Source organism: Enhydra lutris, unplaced genomic scaffold (genome assembly GCF_002288905.1).
Source record: "Enhydra lutris kenyoni isolate GAN:26980312 unplaced genomic scaffold, ASM228890v2 scaffoldscaffold12, whole genome shotgun sequence".
Classification (NCBI taxonomy): Eukaryota; Metazoa; Chordata; class Mammalia; order Carnivora; family Mustelidae; genus Enhydra; species Enhydra lutris.
Window position 1 is genome coordinate 73,664,461 of NW_019154096.1, and position 18,121 is coordinate 73,682,581.

The following is an 18,121-nucleotide window of genomic DNA, read 5'->3' on the forward strand; positions in this document are numbered from 1 at the left end:
AACTTAGCCCATGTCTCTAGTGTCTCAGATCCAGGAAGAGGAATAGAAAGTTCCTGACCTTCCGAGACCCAGTGTCCTCACTCATAAAGCAGGATAGAAAGCATGTCACTGCCAGGGTTGAGACAGAGTTGCATTTTTACCAGGGGTCTCCCTTATTTGGCCAAACAGAGGTTGATTTCAAGTCCATAGTTCTGAGTAACTGGGTCTACTCTGTGTGTTGCCTCTGCACAAGAGCACAAAATTGGAACACGTATCTCTTATACAGGGTATTTATTGATAAATACTAAATGATAAATTATGCACTTAACACTGGATCAGATATATTATTTATATTATAAAAATGTAAAAGTTGAAAGGATGGCTGGAAAGTAAAGATGTCTTCTGCACGTTTGGAGACCGCTGGCATGGCTGTGTCAGAGACCTGTTTGCAAACAGTGTGAGGTGACAGTGCCCTCGGTTAGTTTTCCTAGGGTTTCCCAGACCTCCTGACTAGTAGCCTGGCGTCTGTCCTGCGACGCCACACTGCGACTCTGTGCAGATGTTGAGTAGGACTGCCGTCCTGCCCTGACTTGTCTAGGGAGGGCTGTGTGTTCCGGGCCCGTGGGGACATCTGCCATCAGGATGGATCCCAGCTGTGCCAGCCCTTTTTCCTGCGCAGCCTGAGTCCACTCTTCCCTCTGTTGGAGGCTGTTTCTTTGCCTCCTGGCCCCCATCTGCCTCTTCATCCTGTTCCAGTCCTTCAAAGCACCTCCCTGTGGCTCCAGCCGGAGCCTGCCTGTGGTCAAGGTTACAGTTCTGTGCGCTGGCCCCCAGCCAGGCACTTAGTAGATGCTCGGCAAGTGTTGCGGGAGGGTTGGATATTATTGCATTTGGGACCTCTTTCGGCATCTGCTTGTGGGTTTGCATTCCGAGAACCGGGCCAGGTGCAGCCAGCCAGCAGCCGGGTTCCTGGGAGCTCAGGAGAGAAGAAATGTGGGCGCGGCTGGCCTGCCACAGCATCTCAGGGTCTTGTTAGGTTAACCCTGGGCTTGCAGGGGCTCCCTGGGTCCTATCTGTCCATCCCGGGATCGTTCCTATACCTGATGACCGTCTGGCAAACTTTATTTCAGTGACAACAATGAGAAGACACACACGAACTTGGTGTCTCAGCCTTTGTTCTTTAGGGGAAATATGGATGCGGAGGTAATTAGGCACACGTAGCCCACGTGCACAGTGGAAGTGCTGATCACGGTGGAACGGTCCAGAGAAACTGCCGCGGGCGTTCATGGGACATCCCTAGCCAGGCCGAGTGGGATGGAGTGATGGAGGGGAGATGTCCGGTGCGTCTTGGGTGGTGGGAGAATTGGCACATGTAGAGAGGTGCCATGTCCCAGGCAGGAGTGTGTCCCAGGAGAAGGAACAGAGATGTGTCCCAGGCCGAGCATGGGTGTGTGTCACAGGTAGAAGGAGCGAAGGAAATGTGTCCCAGGTGAAGGCTGGAGTTGTGTGTCAGATGAAGAGGTGGGGGGGTATCTCAGGCAGAGAGAGTGGGGACAGAGATATGTCCCAGGTGGGGGTGTCCCAGGCCGAGGGAGTGGGGACATGTCCCCAGCAACAGGCTCAGTGCAGATGGAAAGGAGGGTTGTGGGCAGGGTCGGGGTTCCCTGGAAAGGGTCAGCTCCAGCTCAGCAGCTCCCATCCAGACCCCGGGGTCAGCTGAAGCTGGCCTCAGGGAGCCACAGTGGTCTGGCCCACGCTGGCGGTCCTGATTGCCCTTGGGAAGTGACTTTCCAACTTCCTCCCCGGAGGCCCAGTGTTCCAAGTGCTGATGGCACCCTCTGCCTGTCGTGTTCCCACTTCCAGACTGAAGCGGTCACAGCTGAAGGTGAGGTTCTGCACCAACGACTCGCAGAAGTCCCGGGGTGACCTGGTGGGGCTGCTTCGGCGCCACGGCTTCGACATCTCCGAGGGCGAGGTGACTGCCCCCGCCCCAGCTGCCTCTCTGATCCTGAAGGAGCGAGGCCTGCGGCCACACCTGCTTATCCACGATGGTAGGCCTGCCGGGCCCTGGGCTTGGTGGGGGTGACGGTGCCTCCTTTCCAGGTGGGGGCCGAGGGAGGGCGTCCTTCTCACCTGGGCCAAACTACTGGGGAGGACATGAACGCTTGGCTTCTGCCGCTGGTGCTCATGGGCCTGTGAGGTGGAAACCTCGTGGGCTCCCTGCTGGGGACCAGTCCCCTTCCACCCCTGACTGAGTACCGGAGGGTCTTTAGAGGCAGGTTCCAGATGGAACAGTTTCCAAGGAGGAAACCTCTGAGCCTGATTTCTTTGATCTAGAATGGACCAGAGGGGCAGGGAATCGCCACAGCGGCAAAATCCTAGCTTCTAGGGCTTGTGGGGCAGGAGATGGGCAGGGAAGGAGGCTGAGGGGCTAGACTGAAGTCTGTAGGTTTCTGTCTGCCACACCCCATCCCCCACTCCCCCTACCTCCCCCGCCACCCTCCCCCAACCCTGAACTTGATCTCTATTTGTGAAAACCAGCCCTACTTTCTGGCAAATGGCACAAGGTTTATATCCTGATCTTCTTCTGAATGCAACGAAAGAGACATTTTGACCCTCCTTGGGGAGTTTTTCTGGGAAGTGGAAGGAGCGGTATTGTTGGGTGCCTTCTGAATATTCAAAAAGAAGACACATAAGCAGAGCTTCGAATTCAGGACACTTCGCTGTCGTTGCACTGAGCCCTTCTTCTTCCCCTGCGCTGGGTATTTTTATTTACAAACCACGGCAGAAGCAAGCATATTCTTCTGCCTCCCGGCAGGAGAGGGGCCCCCCCCCGAGCTTGAGAGTGCTCCCTGAAAGGCCCAAGTGTCCAATCCAGAGCTCTGGTGCCAGTTGAGGGCAGTACGCCCAGCCTTGCGAAAGCCTCTTTCTCAAAATCTTCCTCTGTGATCTGGGATCTCTGCTAGTGTCTTCAGAACAGGTCCTCAAGGAAGGAGAAGAACTTAAGAAAGAAAATCCCCACCCCTGAAGCAGAGGGAGGAGTGGGGGTGAAATACGCTGGGAAGGGGAAGGAGAGTCAGTGTTTGCCCGGAGGGGGCGTTGATCGCTGTGGGAGCTTGTGCAGGCCGGAGGGGAAGCCGGGGGCCCTCCTCAGCCGCACCCCTGCATCTCTTTTCTATTAATAAGCCTGTCTCCAGACTCGGAATCTTTTTCCAATTTTACTGTTGATGAATTCCACCCCCAACATTTTATTATGACATTTTCAAACATACAGCCAAGCTACAGGAATTCTGCTCAGAATAATTTGGATGTGGTCACCTTGGCTGTACTAGTGATGTTTTACTCTGTTTTCTTCCTTATTGTGTCTACCTATTCCTCTGTCCATCTTTTCATCTTACTTTTTTTTTCTTCTTAAGATTCATTTATTCGAGAGAGAGATAGAGAGAGTGCTTGCGTGCTGGTGGGGGCAGGAGCGGGGAGAGGGAGAGGGACCCTAAGCAGACGCTGCACTGAGCGTGGATCTTGATGCGGGGCTCGATCCCAGGACCCTGAGACCAAGAGTCGGATACTTAACCAACTACGCCACCCAGGCTCCCGCTTTTCTTATCTTTTTGACACATTTCAAGGTAAATAGCAAACACTGGAACATGTCCCCAAAACGCTTCAGCACTTAACTGGAGTTCAGTGTCTGTTTATAATTTTTTCTTTTGATACAAAATTTATGTACAATGAAATGCAGGAATCTCAGGTGTGCTTTTGCTGAGTTCTGTCAGATGCATCCATCTGTGTGTCCCTAGCCCTGTCGTGATCCCAATACAGAGCTTTACTGGCACGCGCTGCCCCCGTCAGTCCCCATCCCTAACCTCCTCGGAGGCATTTTCATTTGTTTCATCATGAGAAGTTTGCCTCATTTAGATTTTTGTATAAATAGAATCATGCAGCTTCTAGTTGTGCCGCGGCCCTGCGGGCCACCCTCAGGCTTGACGATTTGCTGGAAGGACCTGCAGGGCCCAGAAGAGCTGCGGGATTCAGTAGGGTTTGCTGCAGTGAAGGAACACAGATTGAACTCAGCAAAGGGAGGAGAGGCGGGGGTGAACTCTAGGAGAATGGGGCATGACCTTTCAGTGGTCCTCACCTGGGCAGTCTCCCTGAGATGACTTAATTCTCCCAGCCGAGATGTGTGACGGTACATGCAATGTGTCATCACCCAGGGGAGCCCACTGGAGCCTGGTGTCTAGGGTTTTGAGTAGGGATTGGTCGGAGAGGCACACAGCGCCTGTGGACTGACCTTGGCTCTTTAGTCTCTGGCCTCCCAGGGCCTCAGGCATACAAAAACTCTCTCTCTCTCTCTCTTTTTTAAGATTGTATTTATTTGAGAGAGGGAGGGGCAGAAGGAGAGGGAGAATCAGACTCCCCACTGAGTGCAGAGCCCAGCCTGGGGCTCAATCCCAGGACTCTGAGATCATGATCTGAGCCAAATGCAGATGCTTAGCCGCCTGGACCACCCAGGTGCCCTGAGGACCGCCTTTCTTTGGAATCTGCCGGGTCCGAGCAGCCCCAACATACTGTTGTTGGGACATATCTGTACGGTTGCGGGTTATCAGATTTTTTCTTCTTTCTGCGGAGTGCTGTTCCATTAAGTGAACATACCAGGCTTTGTCCAGTCCCCTGTTGACGGACACCTGGCTGTTTCCGACTTTAGGCTGTTAGGGAGGCGATCTGCTATGAATGTTTCTATGGAGTTCTTTTGGATAAATCCTAGGACTGAATTGCTGGGTCAGAGGGTAGGTGGCTGTTGAGTTTTATCGGAAACCGCTAGCCTCTCCCCGGGGGCTGTATCATTTCACGTTCTGGCCAGCCGGCTCTTACAGCCGCTCTTCTTCCCCACCAGCGCGCCTGGTGCCTGTCTTTTTAATTCTCGCCGTTCTGCCAAGTAGGAAGGGGTATCATGCAGTTACTTCCATTTTTTAATTCAGCAAGCGCAACATCTAAGACCAAGATAGGTGAGAGTACGCCTCGTCCTAAGCAATGGAGGGCATAAGGCTGACAACTTAGTTTATCCTTGCAGTGTTCTCGGATTTTAATTTAAAACTGGGGAGGACAGGGGTTCCTGGGTGGCTCAGTCAGTTAAATGTCTGCCTTCAGGGGACGCCTGGGTGGCTCAGTTGGTTAAGCGTCTGCCTCTAGTTCAGGTTATGATCCCGGGGTCCTGGGATTGAGCCCTGCCTCGGGCTCCCTGCTCAGTGGGGAGCCTACTTCTCCCTCTCCCTCTGCCTGCCTGTGCTGTCTATCTCTCTGTCAAATAAATAAATAAAATCTTAAAAAAAAAAAAAAAGTCTTCCTCTGGTTCAGGTCATGATCCCAGGGTCTTGGGATCGAGTCCCGCATCGGGCTCCTTGTTCAGTAGGGAGTCTGCTTGTCCCTCTCTCTCTGCCACTCCTCCTGCTTGTTCTCTCTCTCTGACAAATAAATAAATAAAATCTTAAAAAAAAATAAAATAAGATAAAATAGAGGAGGGCAGAGAAGGAAAGGAGGAAGAGGCTTTGCTAAGGGGCTTGGTGAGTGAAGGGGTGGTGGGAGATCAGCGGCTACTCCTTCCAGCACGTGTGTCACTTGAGGCTCTCCTGTCTTCCATGGGGTTGGGCTGGAATGTTTGATGGTCTTTACAGTGTGGGTCCAGCAGTACAGACCTTACAAAGGTTTCCAGCAGCCTCATTTCACCCTGCATTCAGGAATCTGTGTCTTCCTGGCAAATGTCGCTTCTCACTTGCAGAACTATGGGTTCCCTGCCTGTGGGATTGGACAGGAGCCCCTGGGGTAATGGCGGTGTTGGGCTGGGGGCCCCCGGGGTGGGTCCATCTTTCTCCTGACAAACCCCAACTGTGGGGAGTGGAATTCCTTCATCTGTAAAGTGGGAGTAAGACCCCTTCCATGTCTGCCTCCCATACAGCTGGGAGGATCAGGAAGTGCGTCTGAGAAAGGGGCCGGACCCACGTGGCAGACAGAGGGTGTCCCTGGTAGGAGATGAGACGTGAGCCATGTCTCCGCAGGGCTTTATCCCTCTTTCTCTTTCCAGGAGTCCGCTCAGAATTTGATCAGATTGACACCTCCAACCCCAACTGCGTGGTCATTGCAGATGCTGGAGAAAGCTTTTCTTACCAAAACATGAATAAGGCTTTCCGGGTGCTCATGGAGCTGGAAAGTCCTGTGCTCATCTCTCTGGGAAAAGGGTAAGTCAACTTCAGGAAGAGGGTTTCCGGCTGCTTTGGACAACACTCTGTGGGTCTCTGGCCTTGCAGAATCAGTACGCGGTGCAGAAAAATGGGTGTGGGGTGGGTATAGGCTGCCTTCCTACTCCCTCCCTGCTTTTTTCCCTTCGTGCTTCCTTTCTTTTAATAATTTGTGAGGAAATGAGAACTCTCTGGCTTCGGGGGAGCTGGCTGGTCAGGCTTCCGAGTGGGCCCTGGGCTGGAAGAGGCTGGGGCCGGGGAGGGTTGCTGCAGATGGAGGCCCTGTTGAGGCCTCAGAGCACAGGTGCTCACTGTCCCAAGGTTAGGGGTTTTGCACAGGATACAGCACCAGGCACTGAAGGATTGTCTCTAGGGGGCACCTGAGTAGTAAAGGGAAGGCTCGGGGACCTGGAGGAAAGCTCTGGGCTGGGTTCCGCATCTCTGGCCACAGAGCAGTCTGTAAAGTCCTGAATTTGTCACTGGCATTTTTGTCTGAGCCTTTAGCACAGTCCTCATTGTCTCTTCCTTTAAAAAAACCCAAACCAACCATGCTGGTTACTTTTCTCAACATCTTTTAGCACCAAGACAGTGCTTGTTCATGGGAGGAAAATTAGAGAGTACAGATGAGCAAAAAGAAGAAAACAGAGATTTCCATTCCACTGCACAGGAAAACAGCTGTCAGCACGTCGATGTGTTTCCTTCCACGTGGTTCCTGGAGCAAAGAAATCATTATAAAGGGATGTACTTGGAGCATCAGGATCAAACCTGACCTAGTTTTGTTACCTGGGTTTTTGTTGTTCAGCAGACAGTACTTTGTGAACAACTATCCACTCTATAAAGAAATGTCTGTGTGGCAGTTTTCCTGTAATCATTTTTACAGGATATCCTGTAGTTTATTTAAATTTATTTTTTATTTTTTAATTTTTAAAAAAGATTTTATTTATTTACTTGACAGAGAGCATAAGCAGGGGGAGCTGCAGGCAGAGGGAGAAGCAGGCTCCCAGCTGAGCAGGGAGCCTGATGTGGGGCTCGATCCCAGGACCCTGGGATCATGACCCGAGCCAAAGGCACATGCTTCACCGACTGAGTCCCCCAGGCATCCCCTATCCTGTAGTTTTCTTAAACCAATGCCCGCTGACGGATGTTAGGTTGTTTCTGATTTTCTATGAAAGTAAAGCCATGATAGGTGGATCCGAGGCTCTCCGTGCACGTTGCCGGGCTGCTTTCCAGAAAGCTGCGCAGACTTAGTCTGTCAGCAGGAGGCAGAACTAGGCTTTAAAATGACGGGCTCTTAAATTTGCAGGGACCCTCTGGAGCCCTGCCCCAGCTTTTCGTGCCTGGCGGGGATTTGGGGGCCGTCCCTGGGGATGGCTTTTCCAGTTTGGGTGCTTCTGCTGGTCGGGAACTCCCGCCCTGCGCCCACCAAATGGGGCCGGCTATCGGAGGAGTCAAAGGAGGGACCTTTGGTTTGGCCACGCACCATTATGTATTCCATTTTGTTTCATTGCCGCCGCAACCCTGTGAGCTGTAGGCAGCAGCGGTGCCATTTTGGAAGTGGCTTATGGAGCCTAAGGAGGTGAAGTGAGCCAGGGTCCCCGGCCCATAAATCCTGTCCCCTCGGGGCTACGTTCAAGAGCAGATGTTTGGCCCTCACAAGACCTTAAATTTGGGGGCAGCGTGTTTAAAAATTGGGAGATTTTTGGGCGCCTGGGTGGTTCAGTGGGTTAAGCCTCTGCCTTCGGCTCAGGTCATGGTCTCAGGGTCCTGGGATCAAGCCCCGCATCGGGCTCTCTGCTCAGCGGGGAGCCTGCTTCCTCCTCTCTCTCTGCCTGCCTCTCTGCCTACTTGTGATCTCTCTCTGTCAAATAAATAAATAAAATCTTTAAAAAAAGAATTGGGAGATTTTTATATAAAATACCCAGATTTCTGGATACTTAAAAAACCAGAAGATCTGATAATTCAGGGCCCCACATTCCACCACACGCAGAAGCTTAGCTGAGGCCACCGCCTCCATTGATTTCAGCTGACCGTAGGCCCCGCCACTCCCGCCATCCCCTTCACCAAGCTCAGAGTCCGCTGTCACTTAAGTGCACTATTTTGGTTGTTTTTCTCATGGTATTTCTTAATGGCTTTGTCTCTGTCAAAATAGGCAAACAAAAGAGATTTCAGGAAAGAGAGGATATATATATATATTTTTTAAAGATTTTATTTATTTATTTGACAGAGATCACAAGTAGCCAGAGAGGCAGGCAGAGAGAGAGGGGGAAGCAGGCTCCCTGCTGAGCAGAGAGCCCGATGCAGGGCTCGATCCCAGGACCCTGAGATCATGAACTGAGCCAAAGACAGATGCTTAACCCACTGAGCCACCCAGGCGCCCTGAGAGGATATATTTCTTTTAGGAACTTAAAATATTCTAGTGTGTTTATCATGCAAATAAAATATGTCCTGTAGTAGTCAGGATTTGTCACAGAAGCAGAACCAAGAGGGGCCAGGTGCCCAATGAAGAGCTGTGTCCAGGTCTGAAGGCTCTCTACCAGCAGATTCCTTCTTGCTCAGGGAGGTAATACTGTTCTGTTCCCACCTTCCCCTGATTGGATGAGGCCCACCACAGAATGGAGGGCAGTCTATTTACTCAGAGACTACTGATTTCAGTGTTAATCTCACCCAAGGAAGACCTTCACAGAAACATCCAGAATAATGTTTGACCAAATATCTGGCCCCTTGGCCCAGTCAGGCTGACACATAAGTTCACCATTCTAGTCCTTTTCTGACCTCACAAGCATCTGTGGATTAGAGTGCTGCAAACCATGGAACTTGGCCTGCTCGACTCCCTCACGCTTCTGGCTTGATCCTTCAGGCGTCCCTGAGATCACCAGCGCCTCACTAGAGAACAGCATAATGAAGCTCTGTCATGATTCATTTACGTTAACACTTTTTCTTTAAAATTGTCCCTAATTGTTAAATGTTATTACTCCAGATTGTGGGGAGTAGTCAAAGTGGATGTGTTGTTGAAAAAGAAAAAGAAAAGGAATCATTTGCTTTTTAGCTTCGTCATTTTGTAGTAAATTCAAGAGTAGGCAAGGGTTGGTTTTACAAATACACAATCGGAGGTGCCTCTGACGAATGGGGCTCCTGACTTGGGCTGTGGGTTGGGTTCTCAGAAGCAAGGGACAGGAACTGAGAGCTTTGGGGCCCAGGTCAGCAGCTTCTTGGGACAGCCCAAGGACCTATGAAGAGCTGCTGTCCTGTCCGAGTGGGGGTCATGGACGGCGAGGGGCCGTCCTCTGGGGCACGGGGCCACGCGGGGCCCCCCGGGGCCCCCCGAGGAGGCAGGATGGCGGGGGTACTGGGGCAGAATGTCCTCCTCCTGGAAATGGAGTGATTTACATGTGGCATCTGTTTGGAGCCGGAGTGGGAATTGCCTTTGTAATTTCTTCTGTCATGCTGCCGTCAGAAAATTAAGCTGTTTACGCGACAGACTATGGAAGGTTAATGGCTCTTGTGGGAAAGGTCAAGTGGTCATTTTGAAGGGAGGCCGTGCTGAATAATCGGAAGGGCAGAAGAGTAAAGCATAAAATCTATCCGACCACTTCTGGCAAGCTCTTTCCCGTCTCCCCAGCACCCCCAGTTTCTTCTTTGTGGCCGGAGCACTCAGCTTCTGCTGCTGCTTTCTTGATGCCGGTAACAAAAGATGGTGTATCAGATCTCTTCGGTTTCAGGAATAACCTGGGCCTTTATATTTAGAGAAAATTAACTTAGACACTTGTATTTCCTGTGTCTCTAAAAATGTTTTCAGCTAACAGATGGCCTCCGAGGTAGCTTTTGGTTTTCCTGAATGAGTAAGGAATAAAGAAAAATTCTGGACACTGGAAAACCAAAGCCCAGATTCAGTTAAAAAAGAAATTGTAAGGTTTCTAATTTTGATTTATGGAAGTCAGTTTTTTCTTTAGGCTCTAAACATGAGGGTAACAAAGGCAAGGTTCTGATTGTGTATTTTAAGCTATATGCTCAGGTTTTTCCTTCTATCAGGACTAAATTTAAACTTCAGAAAGTGTGGGTTCCTGTCACTTGGGAAGAAGACTCTGGGGAGTGTGGCTGGGCAGAAGTGGTGCTGTGAAGATGTCCTTGGGAGGTTTTTCCAAAGGGAGGTGCGCCCAGCTCCTGCCTCCTCCTGCCAGCCCAAGGCCCCGGCCGGAGGCCCAGAGAATCCTCTGCTCCAAGCAGACCTGTGCCTGTTGCAATAAGATGGTGTCATTTTTATTTACTTATTTTATTTTATTTTATTTTTATTTATTTGACAGACAGAGATCACAAGTAGGCAGAGAGGCAGGCAGAGAGAGAGAGAGAGAGGAGGAAGCAGGCGCCCTGCTGAGCAGAGAGCCCGATGCGGGGCTCGATCCCAGGACCCTGGGATCATGACCTGAGCCGAAGGCAGAGGCTTTAACCCACTGAGCCACCCAGGCGCCCCAAGATGGTGTCATTTTTAATTCGTCCTTTGGCTTTGGGGTCTTGTGCTGGCCGCATTCTCTCCTCACCTCTGTCCTTTGTCCCTGGCTCACTTTGCCGTGTCCCTTCCTCAGGGAGACCCTCCCTGGTCCCCCTCCTGCCCCTTCTGGGCTCCCACTGCCCCTCTCTTCCCTTCCCACAGCAGTCCTCATACAGAGGGTGAGGGACAAAGCTGAAACCGGGCCTGGAGGGTCATCCGGCCCTTGGGGTCCTCAGCAGAGTGCTGCTGCTTGCTTCCGAGATGGTCCCTGTGGCTGGACAATTCTGTTCCCTTCACTTTAGCTTCTGCTCCCAGCTCTGATGTGTCGCTGGGATGCTGTCTCCCTGTGCCCAGCATGTTCAGCCCTCCTCAAGCAGAGCACGCAGAGTCCGGGCTTCCCCTGATCGTTGCCCATGCCCCGTCCCTTTTATATTTGTCTGTGGACTGGGCTGTTTCCCCACCAGACTGGGAGTCCCTGGGGGACAGCCTGGGTCTGGGCTGTTCTCTGAGTCCCACAGAGGGCCGTGGATCTGGGGGACTGAATTACGGACCCCAACTCTGGGGTCCCTGAGTGCAGGGCCCAGCACCCAGTGTCTCCCTCTTCCTGTAGGCCAAACCTGACTTGACTTTGCCGTTCCTTTAAAACTTGGGACCTAGCTAGGGAAGGTGGTTTATTGTAGGAATGGGAAAATAGAAGGAAACACTTCAGTGAGGCTCTATCAGGCAGAATACATGTCTGGATTCTCGATTTAAGACAAAGGCAATTAAGGACCTCTAACCGTGGGTTTTGGGGTCACCCTTTAAATGGGGTAGCATTTTTAGGCCCCAATGCTGTAAGCAGGAGCCGTTCATCTTGGCTACCAGGCATCTTCCTGAAGGGGTACAGTGTCCCACCTAGCCCTTGTGGGGTGACCCCTGACCAAGAAACCTGGGGTTCACTTGGAGACCGACTGGTCCTGCCATACCAGGAACCACCCCCGTCCCCATCCCCAGCTTCATCTCATGGGCTCCAGACTCCCAGTGTACCTGACAGGAATGATTGGCTAGGCACCAGCCCCTCCCAAAGCCAAGGGTTTGGCTAAAGCCTTGCAGGCCAGCCTTCGTGGAGCCTGAGAACACCGAGTGCTGGGGGAGCATGTGGTGGGCAGTTAGGCTCCCGCAGCCTTCAAGGCCTCAGGTGGGGTCCAGAGGAACGGGCAGGACTCCGGGGGCGCAGAGCTGGAGGAAAGGAGCCAGCCCTGCGGCAGCTCCTGGGAAGCTCAGTTCTACATTTCAGTAGGCACAGGACAGGTTGCAACCCCCACAGAGGGGAAAGACATGTGTTCATCCTTTCTGGCCCCACTCATAGCTCCCTGCCTGTAGCCCGGTCCAGGTAACCAGAATAATCATTTTCTCGAATATTTTTTGAGCAGTGCCTGCATGCGAGACGTCATGTCAAGAACTTTGCACACATTGTTCTGTTTGAGCTTCACAATAATTCATGAGGTGGGTACTAGAGTCCCTGCTGCCCATTTTACAGATTAGGAAACTGAGCCTAGAGGGCTTCAGCAACCCAAAGTCTCACAGTTAAAAGGACGTAGAACTTGGATTGGAGCCCTGGAGTCAGTGTGCCTCACTCTTCTCTTCGGGTCTCTGTGTACGTGTTGTTCGACGTCTCTCCAGTCCGTAGAGCATGGGAAAGAGAGGCACTTGCTGTGACGGGTCTCAAAACATTTTAACAGTCCCGGGCTCCTGTTAACCCTGTCTTTTGAGTGGTATAGATTAAACTACCTTTGCTCTCTTTCTAGTCGAATGGCTTTGCTCTGGAACTGGGATCCATCTTCCATGTGTCCCGAGGGGTCTGGGTGTGGCCCTAAGAGGGCCAGACGGTGGAGGCCAGGGCCAGCCCAGCGCTCACAGGAGTCACAAAGCTGTCCTCGGAAAGGCAGGCTCCCGTGAGCCATCCGTGTTGGTCTCCGGTGAGACAGGAAGAGATTGTCATTTTCTTGTGAAAGCATTTGGCACCTGGACCTCCAGTTAATAGGAGACGCTGCGGGGCGCCATGGAACTAATGGGGTTTTCTTCTTCGAGCAGCAGTTAGGGGTTAATCATTAGCAGTTAGGAGTCCGCCATGTGCTCTGTGGACCTTCTGCTCGTCCCCAGATCGCAACGCAGGCCCCTTGTGTTTCTCTGTTAGTGACTGGAACCATCTGCCCCTGGGGTCCCCCGAGGGCTGGCAGCAGGGGGCCACTGGGAGTGAGAGCTGCTGGCCCACTGTCCCTCCCGCCCGGACATGGTGACCTGCTGCTGGGCTGTGTCATGCTGACCTCCGTCGGTCGTTCCCAGCGTGGCGCCCGGACTGACCCTCACCCATGGTTCTGCTCTCTCGAGCTGACAGAACCGGGATGGGGCGGTTTCTCCTGGCACAGCTCCCGGGCTCCGCTCACCGTGTCCCCTCCTCCTCTCTTGTAGACGCTACTACAAGGAGACCTCGGGCCTGATGCTGGACGTTGGTGCCTACATGAAGGCGCTCGAGGTACCTGGCCAGAGTTTGTCTGAGCCGCCTTCAGATCTCGGGGCTGTCTGGGACGCTTCTGGTCTTTCGGGAGAGAGGGGTGAACTCCGTGTCTGAATCGCCTCTTCTGTTGCCAGAGCTGCCGCCCTCCTGTTCGGGGCTTCAAGCGGAGCGCCCACTCCGCTCCAGAGTGCGGCCCCTCAGCCGCCGGGGTGGTCACTCTGCTGTCCTGTCCCTCCTGCTCCTCCCCACTCCCCAGGCCCCTCACCAGGCCGATGGCCGGCCTGCTCGCTGCCGCTGTCTTCTCAGACCCTCGGCGTCCGCCTGCCACCTGCCTCCTTCCTGACACTGGTCATCTGCAACACCTTGAGCATGACGTGTCCTAATGGGACTCCCTCCCGACTCCCTCCTCCTTTTCAGGGCTGGGTTCAGATGGGGCCCCCGGTGACCCCCCCGACCCGTGCCTGCTCAGCTGCCCCAGGTCAGCTCACCTGCCACCCTCGCTGCTACGTTGGCCCTTGGCACCCTGCACTTGGGTGGGAGCGTTGGGCAGACTGGCTGGTGGAGCCCTGGACCTATTCCCGTGGGGGGCCTGTGACTGAGTTGGGGGACGGGGAGAAGCAATTATGCAAATGAGAGCACCAACCAAATGAGAGGTGAGGGAGGGTGGCCCACCTCCTGCTGTGCTCAGGTTTTTGAGCAGATCGCAGGGGGCCAGGTGGGGGCTGTGTGTCTCTCAGCGCAAGTGTCCTGCCTCTTGGGAGGCCCCTGGCCCACGGGTGCACCTTCGGGGCGCTCTTTCCTTGATTCCCCAGAGGGAGGCCTTCGGAGGAGGGCTCACCTGTGGCTTTGTCCTCAACCCGTGCTGTGTCCTTTTCTCTTTTCCCAGTACGCCTGTGGAATCGAGGCTGAAGTTGTGGGGAAACCTTCTCCTGAGTATTTCCAGTCGGCCCTGAAGGAGATGGGGGTGGAAGCCCACAAGGTAGGGAGGTCTCCCACGGGAGCCCGCGTGTGGAAGCAGCTCGATCAGGGCGGCCCGGAGCACGGGCCGGGGGGGCTTAGGCACCTGTGGAGGCTGGCTGGGCAGCCCGGTGTGGACCCGGCGACCCACAAGAGCTGGTTTTACTGGGAAGGGGGAGAAAGCCTGCAGAGGAGGCCCACTGAGTGCTTTCAGGTGGTGAAATTCGTTTCAGCGTTAAGAGTCAGAAACAAAGGCCTGTGGCCGTTTCTAAGTGACTTCTGCTGCTTCTCTGGAAGGATAAGAATTGACGTGCCCTACTAGTGTGTTCACAGTAGTTCACAGAGGAGGTGAGGGGCGGCCAGCCAGGGGATCGGTGGAAGGCGTGGGGGCCTGGCTGAGAGTCGCATGGGCTGCCAGACCGTGCTCGCCTCAGTGCCGCGGGGTACACGCTGGGTATGTGCAGGCCCCGGGGGTGCCTGCCCGCATCCGGGGGACAGTGGTCAGCAGACAAGAGCAAGAGTTCAGGGGACCTGCCCCTCTTCCACCGGGCGCTGCTTGAGTCCAGCTGTGCCTGCAGCTCTGAGAAGCCGCTCCGATGTGAAGCACTGACCAATGAACTGATGAATGAAGATTCTGGAAGAGCCTGTGACGGGATTCCTCATATGGTACCACAGGCGGCTAGAATGACATAGCGACATCAGAAGCAAGAAGAAATGGAAGACGACAACACCCACAACTGAGTTTTTTTTTTTTTAAGGATCTTATTTATTTGAGAGAGGGAGACAGTGTGAGAGAGTGTGCAGCGTGAGCAGGGGGGAAGGGCAGAGGGAGACGGAGAAGCAGACTCCCAGCTGAGCGGGGAGCCCGATGCGGGGCTCGATCCCAGGACCCTGGGATCATGACCCAAGGTGAAGGCAGACGCTTAACTGACTGAGCCACCCAGTCGCCCCACAACTGATTTTTCTTAATACCACTTACCTTTTAAAGAGTCAGAGTAGCAGGTAAGACGTGAGGAAGGAGAATGATTCTGCCTCATCCTACGTTGACTTATTCCGTCGTCTCTTTAGCCGGACTGTTCGGTTCCACCTCCATGGAAGAAAAGCTCACGTGAGGCTGCACCAGCCCAGCCCAGTCAGCCTGGGCTTTTCCAGTCTGTCCCTACCCTTGACCATACCTGTGTGTATGTTCCTCCTCCGCTTTTGGACTTGGATGGCCATCTAACTGTGCAGGCATAATTAAGACAACCAGAGCTGCTGGGGTGCCTGGGTAGCTCAGTTGGTTAAACGTCTGCCTTCGGCTCAGGTCATGATCCCAGGGTCCTGGGATCGAGTCCTGCGTTGGGCTCCCTGCTCAGTGGGGAGTCTGCCTCTCCCTCTGCCTGCTGCTCCCTCTGCTTGTGCTCCCTCCCTCTCTCTCCCCGTCAAATAATTAAATAAAATAAAAAAAAAAGAAAAGAAAAGAAAACGACAACTAGAGATGAGATAGTATGTAGATTAATGCTCTGTCTTGAGTGTGTATCTCCGAAACCCTCACTACATGGAAATCCTGGAAACTCATTTAATTTGTAGGAACATTGATCTGCCTTGCTGCTCACAGAGATTTAGGGCTGTGGGAGGTCTAAGCTGCGGAAGTTTCTTTCACTGTACTTTTGTTCTGCCCTTGTTTTCGAAAATTCTAATTTGTAACTACTGTTATCAGAAGAAACATTTCAACCAAGTTTCTCGTTGGAAATTAACAGTCCTACCTGATGACTGTCCCATCACCTGATGACTTTATTTCTTATCCCATCCAGTGAGAAGTTAATAATTACAATTTTCTATGTCTACTCAGGAGTATTGGGGAGAGTCACGTGTTGAGGCTGACTGAAATAATTCTGATGAGGCTATGCGGGGTGCTTGTGGACAAGTACATCTGAGCTAGTGTGGCAGAAAACCATGATAAAATGGAAATTGTATGTCCTTGCAAACGTTCTGGGTTTGTACAATTACCTTCGTCTCTTTGACATCAAATGCTTACGTTAGTAATGATAAAATAAGAGGACACTTTTCCATTTAAAAAGAAAAACAAAACAGTTCATTGAAAAGACAGTATGGAATAAGATTCAAAGAATATGTATTTTGCCACCCTTACATGATGACTGTGTTTGAGACAGATGGCCTTCCCAACATATATCTTAAAAAAAAACCAGTTACGATGTTGGTGTCCACAGTGCCCCCATTTCCCAGGTGGTGTGGAGCTGGTCCCCAGCAGCAGGTGGTTTTTGAAGAAGATCATTGAAAAGACAACGGGCACATGTCTGCAGCCGGCCGAGGCCGCCCCGATGTCTGTTTTGGACATGACAGTGGGGACAGTGTCAGCATCCTGTGGTAGGCAGGTGTCCCCAGGATCACTGTGGTGTTCCCTTCTTGATGGACCCGAATTTCCCACATGTTCCAATCTAGAGCACTGGTCTCTCATGATGCATGGAGAAGGCTGGCCCACTGCCCCGGATATCTAGAACCGCTGCCCCCAGCCTTATTGACATCTGTGAATGCCAGAGGGCACAGGGTGTCTGGGGTTCTTAGGAAGAACCCAGGAAATGTCTTGTGAGCCTGGTAGAAGAGAAGAGGCTTGTGTTTTGAATGAAGACCACGGGCACAATGACCCTGGCTTTTCAAGACTTTGTTTCCTAGGGCAGAATTTCTTTTTTTATTGTGGCATGTTTCAGAGTGATTCTCCCCATATAGCCATACCTCAGATTGAACAATTAAAACATTTTGCCACATTCTCTTCTTTTTCCTTTCTTCTTTTTTTTTAAACTTTTTCTTTCTTTCTTTCTTTTTTTTGCTTTTTTTAAGATTTTATTTGTTTATTTGACAGAGAGAGACATAGTGAGAGAGGGAACAGAAGCAGGGAGAGTGAGAGAGAGACTCAGGCTTCCTCCATAGCTTCCTTCCTATGCAGGCCTCAATCCCAGGACCCCGGGATCATGACCTGAGCCAAGGGCAGACGCTTAACAACTAAGCCACCCAGGCCCCCCCTTGCTGTTGCATTTCAAACCCCAGGTTTGTTGTTATTGTATCCTTTCACATTATAGTACGGCTTTCCAAAAAAGATGGTTATTTTTGACATAACTCCAGTGTGTTGAAACATCTAACAATGGCCAGCAAACACGTAAACAGATGCTCAGTGTCGTCAGTCATTAGGGAAATAAATGCAAGTCAAATGGGGTTAAGCTTCTGCCTACGGCTCAGGTCATGATCCCAGGGTCCTGGGATCGAGTCCCGCATCGGGCTCTCTGCTCAGTAGGGAGCCTGCTTTGCCCTCTTTCTCCCTACCTGCTGCTCTGCCTACTTGTGATCTCTGTCAAATAAATAAATAAAATTAAAAAAAAAAAAACAAAAAACTACAGTGAGCGCCCACCTCACACCACCTGGAAGGTCATCCATAATAATTTTTTAAAAAAGATTATTTATTTATTTATTTGACAGAGAAAGAGAATGCATGAGCAGGGCGTGGGGCAGAGGGAGAAGCAGACTCCCCCTTGAGCAGGGAGCCTGACGTGGGGCTCAATCCCAGGACCCTGGATCATGACCTGAGCTGAAGGCAGATGGTTAATTGACTGAGCCACCCAGGCGTCCCTATCCATAATAATTTTAAAAACAAAAACAATAGAAGATGGCCAGCGTTGGCGAGGATGTGGAGACGCTGGAACCCTCCTGTGGGGAGACCGGCCAGGATGTGAAATGGAGCGGCTGCTGTTGAGAACCGCTTCTGGATGAGGTAAACAGAAGCACCATATGACCCGGCAATTCCACGCCAACGATGGCATCCACAACAATGGAAAACAGGTGTTCAAACCAAACCTTACCCGTGAGTGTTCAGAGCAGCGTGCTCACGGTAGCCAAAAGGCAGAAACAATGCGAACGTTCAGGGGCACGTGCACAGAGCAACGAAATGGGGGCTGTTCACACAATGGGATAGTTCAGCCG

The 18,121-nt window shown here is 52.1% G+C and overlaps 1 protein-coding gene across 2 annotated transcripts in view; it reads left to right on the forward strand.

Moving 5' to 3' along the window:
- The window catches only part of LOC111145247 (phospholysine phosphohistidine inorganic pyrophosphate phosphatase), a 116,885-nt gene that overhangs the window by 12,355 nt on the left and 86,409 nt on the right, over positions 1–18,121 (forward strand). Inside the window, exons 2-5 of one of the 2 annotated variants that reach the window (XM_022500033.1) lie at positions 1,843–2,030; positions 6,056–6,209; positions 13,147–13,210; positions 14,079–14,171. In XM_022500033.1, the coding sequence (XP_022355741.1) occupies positions 1,843–2,030; positions 6,056–6,209; positions 13,147–13,210; positions 14,079–14,171 (499 nt within the window). The remainder of the gene's footprint in view (positions 1–1,842; positions 2,031–6,055; positions 6,210–13,146; positions 13,211–14,078; positions 14,172–18,121) is intronic. The other variant, XM_022500034.1, reaches the window with a different exon arrangement.